The sequence below is a fragment of the Sebastes umbrosus genome, chromosome 21 (genome assembly GCF_015220745.1).
Source record: "Sebastes umbrosus isolate fSebUmb1 chromosome 21, fSebUmb1.pri, whole genome shotgun sequence".
Lineage (NCBI taxonomy): Eukaryota > Metazoa > Chordata > Actinopteri > Perciformes > Sebastidae > Sebastes > Sebastes umbrosus.
Genome location: NC_051289.1, coordinates 1,593,805 through 1,609,401, shown reverse-complemented (window position 1 = coordinate 1,609,401; position 15,597 = coordinate 1,593,805). Strand labels below are relative to the sequence as shown.

General features: G+C 36.0%; 3 protein-coding genes across 10 annotated transcripts in view; 2 read left to right on the top strand and 1 right to left on the bottom strand.

Annotated features, from left to right (window-relative positions):
* The first annotated feature begins 1,649 nt into the window (after positions 1-1,649).
* LOC119480379 (proline-rich protein 2-like) lies at positions 1,650-4,148 on the top strand. 3 transcript variants are annotated; one of them, XM_037756538.1, is made up of 7 exons: positions 1,650-1,811; positions 1,887-1,936; positions 2,008-2,159; positions 2,268-3,155; positions 3,210-3,319; positions 3,473-3,927; positions 4,055-4,148. In XM_037756538.1, the coding sequence occupies exons 1-7, from the start codon at positions 1,795-1,797 to the stop codon at positions 4,096-4,098; spliced, it is 1,716 nt and encodes a 571-aa protein (XP_037612466.1). In that variant the 5' UTR covers positions 1,650-1,794; the 3' UTR covers positions 4,099-4,148. The 3 variants fall into 3 exon arrangements, with proteins under 3 accessions (XP_037612466.1, XP_037612465.1, XP_037612464.1); XM_037756537.1 differs by having other exon boundaries at positions 2,268-3,319; XM_037756536.1 differs by having other exon boundaries at positions 2,268-3,327; positions 3,481-3,927.
* A 1,081-nt stretch (positions 4,149-5,229) lies between these two features.
* Positions 5,230-12,343, top strand: emc9 (ER membrane protein complex subunit 9). 4 transcript variants are annotated; one of them, XM_037756551.1, is made up of 7 exons: positions 5,230-5,400; positions 7,692-7,733; positions 7,974-8,177; positions 9,515-9,591; positions 9,891-9,960; positions 10,188-10,282; positions 11,257-12,343. In XM_037756551.1, the coding sequence occupies exons 3-7, from the start codon at positions 7,983-7,985 to the stop codon at positions 11,435-11,437; spliced, it is 618 nt and encodes a 205-aa protein (XP_037612479.1). In that variant the 5' UTR covers positions 5,230-5,400; positions 7,692-7,733; positions 7,974-7,982; the 3' UTR covers positions 11,438-12,343. The 4 variants fall into 4 exon arrangements, with proteins under 4 accessions (XP_037612479.1, XP_037612478.1, XP_037612480.1 ...); XM_037756550.1 differs by lacking the exon at positions 7,692-7,733; XM_037756552.1 differs by lacking the exon at positions 7,692-7,733 and having other exon boundaries at positions 5,234-5,292.
* The window catches only part of irf9 (interferon regulatory factor 9), an 18,205-nt gene continuing 14,375 nt past the window's right edge, over positions 11,768-15,597 (bottom strand). For all 3 annotated transcript variants that reach the window (XM_037756539.1, XM_037756541.1, XM_037756540.1), the window contains one exon: positions 11,768-14,298. In XM_037756539.1, coding sequence (XP_037612467.1) covers positions 14,167-14,298 — 132 coding nt within the window. In that variant the 3' untranslated portion in view covers positions 11,768-14,166. The remainder of the gene's footprint in view (positions 14,299-15,597) is intronic.

The window sequence follows — 15,597 nt, the reverse complement described above, 5'->3', positions numbered from 1 at the left end:
TTCAAAATAAAAGCCGGGTATAAGATTTGCTGTCTATCTCACAGCGGCGATGGGCAATAACATGCGAATATTCTCTTATTTTGAAGTTTCGTTTCAGGAAGTAGTGTAACCATTGTGTAATGTGGTTGCTGATGGGAAATGTAGTTTTTTTATGATAGTAGTAATAAAAATCCATGAATATATAAATAAAAACAACTTGTATCTGAATTTTATATTTTGAAAAAAGATAGTTATTATTATTAACAATTAATTATTGGAAATTTTAATATTTAGGGATATTCTTTTAAATACATTTAACATTAGAAATATGCTTTTCTGACCTTATAGTACTACTACTAATAATAATAATAATAATAATAATAATAATAATAATAATAATAATAATTGGTCATTTGAAAAAATAATAAATTACTATTTATCATGAATTATTATAATAATAATATTTTAAATACATTTTACATAAAAAATATGCTTTTCTGACCTTATACTACTACTACTACTACTACTACTACTACTACTAATAATAATAATAATAATAATAATAACAGTAATTGGTATTTAAAAAAATAATAAATTACTATTTATCATTAATTATTATATATTATTATTATTATATTATTTTGAATACATTTTACATCAAAAATATACCTTTCTAACCTTATACTACTACTACTACTACTTAATAATAATAATAATAATAATAATAATTGGTCATTTGAATTTTTTTACACATTTTACATTAAAAAATATGCTTTTCTGACCTTTTTTGTAATTATAACATGTAGGGATATTATTTTAAATGCATTTTACTTTAAAAAATATGCTTTTCTGACCTTATACTACTACTACTACTACTAATAATAATAATAATAATAATAATAATAATAATAATAATAGTAATTGGTCATTTGAAAAAATAATTATTATTATTTATAATTCATTATTATAATTATTATATTTTAAATACATTTAAAATATAATAATAAAAACTATGCTTTTCTGACCTTATACCACTGCTACTACTACTACTACTACTACTACTAATAATAATAATAATAATAATAATAATAATAATAATAATAATTGGTCGTTTGAAAAATAATAATTTTTTGTCATTAATTATTATTATAATATTATGGAATATTATTTTAAATACATTTTACAATGAAAATATCATTTTTTGAACTTATAATAATAATAATATTGATAATAATTGGTCATAAATATGTTCATGTGTTTGATTCATTAAATGTTCACCAAATATAACTGAAATTAAAGTCTTTGTGAATCAAATTTTTAATTAAATTTCAAGTTTTAAAAGCCAGTATCTGGCTGAATTATCATGCATATGTATGAAACCTGATATGAGACTCTAAATTAGTCAAGCCAAAAGCAACATTTTACCATTGAAGAAAAATTATGTGAGTGTATTCTGCCCTCTCCTGGATATTTGCTTAACCAAATATTTTAGGTCATGATATATTAAGTATGGCTGAAATAATACATAATGATGAAGCTGACCAGAAAGTCTTTTCTGCTTTTATCAAATATCTATTTTGGCGAACTATAGTTCCCATAATGCAGTGGTGCTCCCCTGTCAGATAATTAGTCACACCTGCCTTCAATTACTCACACCTGTGTTCAGTTAATCATCAAGGTAAGAAAGGTGCTCTTATAAAGAGCTCCAGGTTGTCTTCAGTCACTTGTTGTGTTCAGACTGGTTCAGTTGTTTGGTTTGGTAGGAGCTGACAGACGTGACTGCTGCTTCACTGGACTACAACTGTGGCTGAAGCCATGAGGTTCCTCTTGAGGTAAGTTTTATTTTTAATTGTTTAAATTGTTCAACTCATTATTAAAACATACTAACTCTGGGATGTCTTCTCTAGATGGTTGCTGTTGTCCTTGCTAGCTGTTGGAGGAGGACATCCTGCAAATGGTGAGGTTATAATTAATGTTGTGAAGCTACTTAATGGACTGCATGTATGGACTAAAATGTTTGCTCTACAGCTTACCATATTGGATCTGCTGAGAAGTATGGAGATAATGAAGTGCCAGTTGCAGGCCATCAACCAGATTCAAGTGGCTTTAACACTGGAGGCAGAACTTCATGGAGCACTTGGCCACTTGGTGGTGGTGATTCAACCTCCAATGCATATAAGGCAAGTAGCTACAATACACCACTAACTCCAAGTTACCAGCCTGAAGCTGAATCACCGCAACAAAACGATCAATCTGACATCCAGTTTTTATCAAATTATCCTCAACAGTCACAGGTAGTGGAGTCTGGTTCTCAGCCCCGGGACCCCCAGCAGCCACGCTACCCGCCCAACCAGCAGCCTCGGCCGCAGTTGCCCCAGCAGCCTAGCTACCCTTCCAAGCCTGAACCGCAGCCTCAGCCGCAGTTGCCCCAGCAGCCTAGCTACCCTTCCAAGCCTCAACCGCAGCCTCGGCCGCAGTTGCCCCAGCAGCCTAGCTACCCGCCGCAGCCTCGGCCGCAGTTGCCCCAGCAGCCTAGCTACCCGCCTCGGCCGCAGTTGCCCCAGCAGCCTAGCTACCCGCCTCGGCCGCAGTTGCCCCAGCAGCCTAGCTATCCGCCCAAGCTGCAGCCTCGGCCGCAGTTGCCCCAGCAGCCTAGCTATCCGCCCAAGCCTCGGCCACAGTTGCCCCAGCAGCCTAGCTACCCGCCTCAGCCGCAGTTGCCCCAGCAGCCTAGCTACCCGCCCAAGCCTCAACCGCAGCCTCGGCCGCAGTTGCCCCAGCAGCCTAGCTACCCGCCCAACCAGCAGCCTCGGCCGCAGTTGCCCCAGCAGCCTAGCTACCCGCACAAGCCTCGGCCGCAGTTGCCTCAGCAGCCTAGCTACCCGCCGAAGCCTCAGCCACATTTGCCTCAGCAGCCTAGTTACCCACCCAAGCCGCAACCTTGGCCGCAGTTGCCCCAGCAGCCTAGCTACCCGCACAAGCCTTGGCCGCAGTTGCCCCAGCAGCCTAGCTACCCGCCAAAGCCTCAGCCACAGTTGCCTCAGCAGCCTAGCTACCCGCCGCAGCCTGGACCGCAGTTGCCCCAGCAGCCTAGCTACCCGCCAAAGCGGCAGCCTCAACCACAGTTGCCACAGCCTCGGCCACAGTTGCCTCAGCAGCCTAGCTACCCACCCAAGCTGCAACCTTGGCCGCAGTTGCCCCAGCAGCTTAGTTACCTGCCGCAGTTGCCCCAGCAGCCTAGCTACCCGCCTCAGCCTCGGCCGCAGTTGCCCCAGCAGCCTAGCTACCCGCCTCGGCCGCAGTTGCCCCAGCAGCCTAGCTACCTGCCTCGGCCGCAGTTGCCCCAGCAGCCTAGCTACCTGCCAAAACCGCAGCCTCGGCCGCAGTTGCCCCAGCAGCCTAGCTACCCGCCGCAGCCTCGGCCGCAGTTGCCCCAGCAGCCTAACTACCCGCCACAGCCTCAACCACAGTTGCCTCGGCCGCAGTTGCCCAAGCCTCAGCCTCGGCCGCAGCTGCCCCAGCAGCCTAGCTACCCAACCAAGCCGCAACCTCGGCCGCAGTTGCCCCAGCAGCCTAGCTACCCAACCAAGCCGCAACCTCGGCCACAGTTGCCCCAGCAGCCTAGCTACCCAACCAAGCCTCAGCCTCGGCCGCAGTTGCCCCAGCAGCCTCGGCCACAGTTGCCCCAGCAGCCTAGCTACCCAACCAAGCCGCAACCTCGGCCGCATTTACCCCAGCAGCCTAGCTACCCAACCAAGCCGCAACCTCAGCCGCAGTTGCCTCGGCTGCAGTTGCCCCAGCAGCCTAGCTACCCGCCCAAGCCGCAGCCTCAACAGCCTTTCTACCGGCCCCAGATGCGACGCTACCAGCCCGAGCTACCTCAGGTTTCTCAGCAGCAACGCTACAATGAGTATCCAAGTTTTGCCCAACGAGCTGCTCCCCAAATGGATTGAAATGGGTAAGCTGTGATCATTTATTACTGGCAAAATCTGCAGCATCAGTGAGTAATCAGAAAGTGGATGATTCAGGTTTTCAAACACTGATTTTTCTTAAATCCATGTTTTGTGTTTTTTAGGCACCGCCAACACTGGAGGTTCCTCAAAGACTGCCTTCAACTGAGCCTTTGTGTTGACTTGTCAAATCTAAATAAACTCCTTGTATCAAGTAGTGATTGGTTTATGGGTCTTTTAATTTAATCATGAAAGTAAAATGTCTGTAATAGTGCAGCACATTCAGTACATCACGTTGTACACTAATGCTATAGTTTCATACCTGCTGTGAGGGCGTAATTAAACCTGAAATGTGTCATTGCTGAGGAACAGTAAGTATTTTAATTCAGGAAATCTTAGTCTTTCCTATGGTTGGACCCAGCTACAAGAGTTTTACCTGACCTGAACACAGTGGATCCTGAGACTACCAGGTTCCAGGTCAGGTTTTGGTGATGTCACCTGAAACATGAGGTTTAGTTAGCTGGTTCAGTATTCAGATAACTTTTAAATGTGTCATGAGCTTGGCTAACTGGCAGTAATGGATAGAAGCAAGATCTTGGCCAGAGCCAAGATCGGATAATGTAAATATAAAATGTTCTGCCTTCAAATTTGGTTTTACAGCTTTATTTTCCTTAAATTATTCAGAAATAGAAGAATCTACATATATGTAACGGCTCTAACTGTAATGCAAAGCAGGGACTGTATAAAACAAGTTTAAAGAATTAACAAGTCAAATATTTTTTTTGTGCAAAGTCTACCGCAAGTTTATCGTTCTTTTTTATAAGAATGCATAAAAGCATTTTAGGGCTTTTTTTTTTTTTGCATTAATTGAGAAAAGTTAGAAATATTAATCCAAAAATTATATATAATGGTAAAACACTGCACTTTTTACTGCACAATCAATACTTTGAATACTTCCACCACAGTTATAATATAACTGTATATTAGTATATATATATTATATATATGATGTATTTATTATACATGTATATTATATATATAATATATATATATATTATATTTATTTCTTACAGAGCTCCTATTCCAGGCTCCATCCTGTCCAGTAGAGGGCGCACTGCTGTAGAACATGAGCTTCACACAGCAGCTGAAGAAGGCTGAAAAAAAATGATTGACACCTTTTTGCTCCAATAGGATTACACTCAAAATGTCGACCAATCAGATAAATGGATCTAACTGTTGTGGGCGGGACCGGAAGTAGTTACCCCCATATAAGAAAAAGACCGGAAGTAGTTGCTGACGCTGTTTTGAATGAGCAGTGATGCGGAGAGGTTAGCTGTCTCAGCTCCGGTAAAACGGTAAAACGGTAAAAACGGTTAAAAACAACTAATTTAACCGATATATTTGAAAACCGGAAAGTACGCGTTAGTTTGTTGAAGCTACTCTGATATTATTATATCTGATATCTGTTAAGGTAAGCGTTAATTAAGCTCTGATTGGTGTGCTAGTATGCTAATGCTAACACCTAGCTGGTTCAGTGAGCTAACCTTACATTAGAAACACAACCTGGGGGGTTCATCCTGAGATCTGAGATCTGGGGTCAAATGTTGACTGCTGATTCTTCTGTTTGTGACAATCCTCGTTGTCGTTCACATGTGATGTCAACGCACTGTTTTATTTATTACCATTTCTATTTTAAAGGTTGTTTTCATTGCAATTTACAGATAGATAGATAGATACAGTAGGTAGATAGATACTAGATAGTTAGATAGATAGATACTAGATAGATAGATATGTAGATAGAAAGATAGTTAGATAGTTAGATAGATAGATAGATAGATAGATACTAGATAGATAGATAGATAGATATGTAGATAGAAAGATAGATAGATACAGTAGATAGATAGATAGATAGATATGTAGATAGAAAGATAGATAGATACAGTAGATAGATACTAGATAGTTAGATAGATAGATACTAGATAGATAGATAGATAGATATGTAGATAGAAAGATAGTTAGATAGTTAGATAGATAGATAGATAGATAGATACTAGATAGATAGATACTAGATAGATAGATAGATAGATATGTAGATAGAAAGATAGTTAGATAGATAGATAGATAGATAGATAGATAGATAGATACTAGATAGATAGATAGATAGATATGTAGATAGAAAGATAGATAGATACAGTAGATAGATAGATAGATAGATATGTAGATAGAAAGATAGATAGATACAGTAGATAGATAGATAGATAGATAGATAGATATGTAGATAGAAAGATAGATAGATACAGTAGATAGATAGATAGATAGAAAGACAGATATGTAGATAGAAAGATAGTTAGATAGATAGATACTAGATAGATATATACTAGATAGATAGATAGATAGATACAGTAGATAGATGGATAGATAGATAGATAGATACAGTAGATAAATATATAGATAGATAGATAGATAGATATGTAGATAGAAAGATAGTTAGATAGATAGATAGATAGATAGATAGATACTAGATAGATAGATAGATAGATATGTAGATAGAAAGATAGATAGATACAGTAGATAGATAGATAGATAGATATGTAGATAGAAAGATAGATAGATACAGTAGATAGATAGATAGATACTAGATAGATAGATACTAGATAGATAGATAGATAGATATGTAGATAGAAAGATAGTTAGATAGATAGATAGATAGATAGATAGATACTAGATAGATAGATAGATAGATATGTAGATAGAAAGATAGATAGATACAGTAGATAGATAGATAGATAGATATGTAGATAGAAAGATAGATAGATACAGTAGATAGATAGATAGATAGATAGATAGATATGTAGATAGAAAGATAGATAGATACAGTAGATAGATAGATAGATAGAAAGACAGATATGTAGATAGAAAGATAGTTAGATAGATAGATACTAGATAGATATATACTAGATAGATAGATAGATAGATACAGTAGATAGATGGATAGATAGATAGATAGATACAGTAGATAAATATATAGATAGATAGATAGATAGATATGTAGATAGAAAGATAGTTAGATAGATAGATAGATAGATAGATAGATACTAGATAGATAGATAGATAGATATGTAGATAGAAAGATAGATAGATACAGTAGATAGATAGATAGATAGATATGTAGATAGAAAGATAGATAGATACAGTAGATAGATAGATAGATAGATAGATAGATATGTAGATAGAAAGATAGATAGATACAGTAGATAGATAGATAGACAGATATGTAGATAGAAAGATAGTTAGATAGATAGATACTAGATAGATATATACTAGATAGATAGATAGATAGATACAGTAGATAGATGGATAGATAGATAGATAGATACAGTAGATAAATACATAGATAGATACAGTAGATGGATAGATAGATAGATAGATAGATAGATAGATACTAGATAGATAGATAAATACAGTAGATAGATAGATAGATACAGTAGATAAATACATAGATAGATACAGTAGATGGATAGATAGATAGATTGATTGATAGATAGATAGATAAAAAGTTAGATAGATAAAAAGTTAGATAGATAAAAAGTAACTTTATTGATCCACAGGGACATTCAAGTTTCCAGCATCACAGTTCCATAGTGCAAAACATGTTAGTAAAAAGGGCACACACATGCATCCTCCTTAACCTCAGGTCACCTCCAGGCATATGTATATGTGCATGCGTGTTAACCCATGTAACTATATTTTTCCTTCTGTTAGACTCCATCTCTTCTCAAAAACATCCTCCATATTCCTTATTTTGTGAGTTCCCTTTTCCATAACCTTTACTTCTTGAATTACACTTTTCCATTTTATAAAATCTGGGGGTTTAGTTTTGTTATTTGTTTCAGTGCTGTGATTCTGAGTATTCTAAATAAGTAACGTTCATCTTTACCGAGACCAATTGGAGGTTTCCCGAGTATGATATGCTCTGCTAAAACGTACTGCTTTAAGGGTGTTTTGAGCCAGTGTTTTTATCTCTGTCTCTGTCTGTCCTCTCAGTAAGTCATCATGGGCGAGGTGGAGCTGTCCTGTCGGGCTTATGTGAAGATGTACCTGCACGCCTGTCTGTTTCCTCGCTGCAGCATCAACGGGCTGCTGTTGTCGTCCAGCTCGCCAGGTGGCGCTGTCTGTGTGACGGACTGTGTACCGCTGCTTCACTCACACCTGTCTCTGGCTCCCATCACCCAGCTGGCCCTCACACAGGTAGGACACCTGCTGACAAGGTGTGGTGCAACTAGTATTCAGATCCTTTACTTCAGTTAAAGTACTAATACCACACTGAATTTATTGAATTAGGATAGTGTACATTAATCAACTTATCAGCATCAATGTAAACACGCTGGAATTAGCACACTATTCAAATGTCATCCGAAGTCCTAAGGCAGGTACTTACAAAAACATCAAACAGATTTTACAATTACAGGACACAGAAAAGCTCACAAACATTTGTTATATTACAAATAACAGACCCCCATACAATATAGGGCTGTGTATTGGCAAGAATCTGGCGATATGTATCATGATACAGGGGTTGCGATTCAGTTTGTTGCGATACTGTAAGCAAGGCAATATATTGCAATTTTTTAGATTTAATTTTAGGAAAACTATCATAGTATAAAGAAAACACCAGAAATAAACACTGCATGCAAGAAAAATGCATGGTTGTTGCCCCAAACTGCAAGTGATTATCATAAAGTGGGCATGTCTGTAAAGGGGAGACTCGTGGGTACCCATAGAACCCATTTACATTCACTGATCTGGAGGTCAGAGGTCAAGGGACCCCTTTGAAAATCGACATGACAGTTTTTCCTTGCCAAAATTTAGCGTAGGTTTGGAGCGTTATTTAACCTTTTCTTTGACAAGCTAGTATGACATGGTTGGTACCGATGGACTCTAGGTTTTCTAGCTTGATATGATACCAGTATCTTCACTCTAGCTTCGAGGGGAGGAGAGGAGTATACGGATATCATGCATGACGAGTATTTTGGTTTGTTTTTAGCCAATGTTTGAGTTTTTTAACGGTTAAGTAGTGGTCACAGTCCCTGAGATGTGCTGGTAATTTGTTCCAGGAATAAAAATAAAAAATGCTCTGTTTGCAGCTTCTTAAATGTAAATATTTTCTGGTGTCTTTATTCCTCTATGACAGTAAACTGAATATCTTTGAGTTGTGAACAAAACGAGACATTTGAGGACGTCATCTTGGGCTTTAGGAAACACTGATTGACATTTTTCACCATTTTCTGACATTATAGACCAAACAACTGAAAAGACAATGAAAATAACCGTTAGTTGCAGTCCTACATTGTACTTTGCCTTTAATTTATGAAAATAGAGCATTTTGCCGCACAGTTTGTGTTTTTTGCATTTAAGGAAAACAGGAAACTAACTGAATCTGCCCAAATATCAGCCTAAATTGAGACGGAGCAGTTCCCTCATAGTTCAGACTGTTCCATGATGAGGAGAGGGATCTAAATTGTTGCTGTTGCTGGAAGAGATCCCAGTTTTCCATTTGCAAAATGAAGTGTGTTGTGTTGTTTCAGGTGGATGTGTGGTGTTCACAGACTCAGCAGAGGATAGTAGGATACTACCAAGCCAACGCCTGCGTATCAGATAGCAGGTGAGTTTCCTGCTGATGATGTTTGTCTCTCCATGACAGCGACCTGGTTGATTTCCATTGCTTATCGTTTAAGTCTTCCCACTCCTTTTATTGATAATACAAAGTTTCCCTCACTCTCTCACTTTTCTTTTATGTAGGATGTATGTTTTCACGTAGCTCTTGTACAGTTTAGAAATGAGACCTCAGTCAGTTCTTTTATTTGATGTTTTAAGATGTCTGTTATTAAATTCAGTATTTTAGTCAAATGTAAACCTTTCTAACTTTTTGTTGAATCTATGTTTATCTTTTGAACCCGACAGCCCGACTCCATGTGCCCTGAAGATAGCCGATAAGATTTCTGAGCAGTTTGACAACGCAGTTTTGTTAATGGTAAGAATAATGAAACACCTTCCCTTTTACCTGTTGGCTTGTAGAGATGATAAATAATGATAATTAGTGGTGAATTAATATGGTGACCAGTCAGTTTAGTAAGTGTAAGATACTCTTACATTCCTCTTTTAATGACACTCCATAAGAAATCTTGTTTTTGTCACTTTTGATATTTCATGAATGAAAATCAGTTTATTAAATATGAGTTTGTCTGTTTCGCTCCACAGCTTGACGGCAGTAAGATGTCTCCAGACTATCGGGTTCCTCCCATCGTGATGTACGAGCGCAAAGATTCAAGATGGATTCTCAAAGACAAACACACGTAAGTGACAGCCGGCGGGGAAGGAGGACGTTTCTGGTCGTGAGTTTAGCCTCTCGGGCTTTATCATTCATTACCATCAGTCAGTCGATCTATTTATATATTTTGGAGTTCAAACACTTCTAGAGATGGTTATGTTTTTGTTCTCCCTAATGTGTAAAACAAAGCGAACTGAAATCATGACGAGTGTCAAAATATAAAGTAGGGATGTCAGAAGTTTACATAACTGCAACGTCTTGCTGTATGTAACCCTTCCTCTGTTTCACCATCGTGCATCATAAAACAAACAGAAGAGACAATTTAATTAATTATACAAATACTAATTCCATCTCTGATGTGGTTCGGACCTTGGGCCGGGCAATATGACGATTTATATCGTCAAAACAATATAAAAATGTGTATCGTTTTTATTTTTCTATATTGTTTCTATCACGATATGGGCCAGAACTATATTTATTTAATTTTTCTCTATAATTTCACTTGAAACTTGCGTTCATTTTGCACTCAAGTTCTTAAAATGAGAAAATACTTTTAATTTATAAAGTATACAAAAATAGGCTTTACCATGTGGTTATTTCATATAGACTATTTATTTATTGAAGTACCAGAAAACATGCTATATATACATGCTATATATATATTATTATAATATATATATATTATAATAATATATATATATATATATATATATTATTATAATATATATATATATATTATTATAATATATATATTATAATATATATATATATTATTTTAATATATAAATATTATTATTATTATAATATATTATAATATAATTATTATATATAGTATAATCATAATTTTTCTTTTAGATTTTTTCCCAAAATGGTTAAATCCTTGAAATCTTTTCCGCTACATAAAAAATGAGTCAACATCAAGCATAATTCATTTATTTATTTAAAATAAACATTAATCACACACACTGACCTTTGCCATTTTTTTGTGGCTGTGTTCAGGATAATGCTGAGACAGTGGGAGGAGACTCGGGAGATAGCCAGTCAGATGCTGGAGTCGGGCGATCACGGGCTATTGGTGGATTTTGACAGCCACCTGGACGACATTTCAAAGGACTGGACCAATCAGAAACTGAATACCAAGATAGCCGAGCTCGCCTCGCCGGCCAACGGGAACATCTAGACGTAGACGACGAAGTAGCATCACATCTATTTATGTTCTCCTGACCCATCGTTATGTGATTTTCTTTTTTTATATAACACGACTCAACCACACAAGAGTTTAGGTTTATTTTTAATGCAGTTTATTGACAACTTGGACGTAACATAGGACATGCATAAATAACTAAATATGTACAGCTTGGTAGCCCCCTCCACCCCCCCAATCCCCCTCTCAGAGTGTGCCTTGTGGTCCAGCCCAACACCCCTCTGGTTTAAAGGAAAAAATCACCTTAAAAACACCTTTAACACGTGATATTTTTGGTCCTGTTTTATCTTTTGTTGCCTTTGATTGTTATCCCTATGTACATTACAAGCTCTGGGGGGGTGGACAGAATAACAGAAACACCTTACAATACTAAACACCTGCAGTAAAAAACAATTTGTTGAAGCTCAAAATGTTAGTTTTGATTCAGGTTGATGGTCATGACAGAGGCGGTAGTTTATGTTGTTAATAAGCGGATGCTGCCTTTTAAATAAAGAAACCAGAAAACAAAAGTAATTGATAAAAAAACACACAAACGCTTCACTGAACTGCCCCTATTTAGTATTTATAGCTTTTTTTTAAAATAGTAAACATTTAATAAATGGTTTATAACACACTATAATGTAGTTGTAAGTGTTTAATAATGTATGTCAACAACTATGACTCCTCCAATAATGAAACACAATATATGTAATAATATGAAATAAGTTTATATAATTGCTGACAAATACTGTATATTAATAAACACTTAAAAATGTCCTTTATAGCTGCTACATTATATATTCTTGACAATATTATGTTTTTCCCAAGAGGAAATGTCTCGTAAATGATGTTTGCTAAAAGCCGTTAACTGTATAAAGAAAGAGGAATACATCTGCTACCTTTTTAAATAATGCCCAACCAAACGCGTCTGACGGTCTCAATAAGAACATTTTGAGCTTCAGCAGACTGTATTTGCTGACTTTCGTTCTGTAATGTAGGATGTTTTGTTTCTTTTATTTTCCCCTAACCCGTAACGACTACAGTAAAACATTTTAAACGTGTAAATCAGAAGTGTCAGAATTTGGTGCAACTCTCAAAACACTAATCCCAAGTCTTAACTGGGTGCACTCTTGTACATTTTTCTCACATGATAATAAAAAAATGCACTAACAGGAGTATAGAAGGTCGGATTTTTCCTTTAAAAGTCTCATAAACAGAGTGAAATCTATCAAAATACAACCTTCAACCCACATTTGTAAAAGTATAAATGTCTTAACTACAAAAGCTTAAAAATAACTACACCCTTAGAGTCGGATTTGACTAACGGTGATTAAAAAAAGTAAAAATTATTACACGTGTTCTCGCTACTCTACTGAACTATTTGTGTTTCAACGTCTTGAATCATGTGTTTCCTTTTATTTCACTGTGAGATTAAAGGGACTCTATGTGCTTGTTGACACCTGTGGCCGTTAAGTCAACGACAGTCGGCGTCCTGTTGCTCGCGCTTGTGCTCGCACTGCGTAGCCGCGAACGAGCATGTTGATTAACGTTAGTAAAACGGACCCTTTTAGTGTGGACGTCATGATGAGGTCATGATGAGGTCACGGTGTTAGCTGGAGGCTAAACAAAGGAAAGACTGGAGGCTAGCAGTGGGCTAAAGTTACACATCTAAAATGTCATCTTGCCGTGTTGTTGAGATGACAAACTGTGATTCGAGGCTTTAGCGAGCTACAATATCGGAGAAACGTCTCAGAGATGGAGAGTAAATGTCTGCTGCTGTTAGCATTAGACAAAACTCTTAGCAACCCTTTCTCTCCGTCTCTGAAACGCTTCTCCGATATTGTACGACTCTCTTTTTGACTGACTTTACTGAAGGATAGTTAACTATAGACATCAGAAGATTTATACGCCCTCAATTTATCTTCAATAATAAAACGATTAAAACACGTTTATACGTGTAAAAACGTTACACACAGTCCCTTTAATATTGGACGTGTGAAGGCGTAACAAGGCTATCAGAGTAAAGGTTTATATAGTGCTGTAGTATAAACACAAAGGCATCAGTTGCTAAGAGCAGTGGTTCCCAACCTTTTGATCTCGTGACCCCCTGAAATAAAGCAATGCCCGCTGATTTTTCTTCATTTGAATAAAAAACCCTTCAGTTATTCAGTAATTCACAAGAAAAAACAAAAAGGTTAGTTAAACTTGGGAAGCTTTCTGTTAATCTTCCTGGAAACCACTGGCTTAGAGGAAAAACAGATGTTGCAGCAATGATCGGTTTCACATTTTCAACATTTCTAGATAACCCAAAGAAACAAAACTGCATTATTTTCATTACTAACTACTTATTTAGTCTATGAAATGTAAGAAAAAAAACAAAAAACAAGCAGATATAAGAGGGAATGAACAGTCTAAAATGACTGCAGCTCCGAGGACGACTCCTCAGTGTTGGTTTACATGTAGTGCTTCCAGTACACCAACTAATCTCTACGACGACACGAGGGGGCCGAAGTCCGTCCCAAAAGAGTTCAATATCCATTTTCAGGGTAAAATTCCGGGAGAATTCAGACGGTAATTAATCATCCGTGGGTTTAATTTGACATGATTCACTGTAAGGTGATAAATATGTCGACATATCGCTCAGCCCTGTATACTCTTATTTTGAAAGAATGGTTTGCCTCCCCCTTCACCTTCGGGTGCTCACGGGTGATGGTTTAGGAGGCAGGTCAAGGCACCGTGACCACGTTCAGAGTTATTTCTGTCAGTGGAGACTCGCTGGCCAGAGACTGGATGACGGTGATGGATTGGAAGAAGGACAGGGCGTCCTGGACTTGCTGCTCCGCCCACGGGAAGGAGATCTGCAGAGCAAAGAGAAGAGCAGGTAACACTATTATTATTATTACTATTATTATTATTACGCTATTATTATTATTATAATTATTATTATTGATATTATTATTATTTACTGGGATTTAATTGGGTTGTGTTGTCACTTCTTCTCACTCACAAGTTTTGTCCTCCTGTTACTTTAATCCCACATTTTATTTTTTTTAATCTTAAATCAAAAATTTTAAAAAATACTAGTTTTGGGATAAATCACTAATTAATTCAGAGCAAAACGTGTTTAATTAAAGTAAAGTTATTTGTAAACAAAATTAAAAAAATGCATGAATGTTTGTAATGCAAAGTTCTGATTTCAACCAATTGATATTTGACCTACAAACTTTTTTGCCTGAAATGCAAATAGTTTTAAGTGAGTAATAATTCATTAAAAATAGTTTTAAGTAAGAAAAATAATAATTGTTTTAAGTTAGTAATGTAGTAATAGTTTTAATAAGTAATAATGAATTAATAATAGTTTTTAGTCAGAAAAAAATGGTTTTAAATATGTAATGAATTACTAGATTTAAGTAATAATGAATAAATCATTTGACAAGTATTAATTAATTAATAATAGTTTTAAGTCGTTTTAAGTAATGCACTAATAGTTTTAAACAAGTAATAATGAATTAATAACAGTTTTAACTAAATAGAAATTAGTAATAGTTTTAAGTCAGAAAAAAATAATGGTTTTAAATTAGTAAAAAATTGTTTTAAGCATGTAATAATTAATAATAATTTTAGGTAAGCAGAAATGAATAGTTTTAAATAAGAAAAAATAATTAACAATAGTTTTAAATAAATACTAATTAAAAGTTAAATAAGTAGTTTTAAGTAATGATTAATTAACAATAGCCTTAAGTACGTAATAATTTATTAAAATTATAAATTATTACCTAAAAATATTATTAAGTAAGTTATAATTACTAATAGTTTTAAGTAATAATTAATAAAAATAGTTTTAAGTAAGTCCTAATTAATTAATCATTTAAAAAAATAATCATAGTTTTAATAATGAATAAATAATAGTTTTAAGTAATAATTATTCATGGTTTTAAGTAATAAGTACTGCTATAAATTCGTGAACCGTGCAAGAGGAATCCACTATTAGTAGAATTTTAATGTAATTATATTATCTTAATAATTATTCTGATGGTATTTGACTTTAGTACCAAACTCTTAATCAGAAAATATCAAATTATACAAATATCGTGTTTAAAGACACAATTTATCCCCCGCCTGTTTAAAGCCAGTAAGTGATTTCAAATTTCAAACAT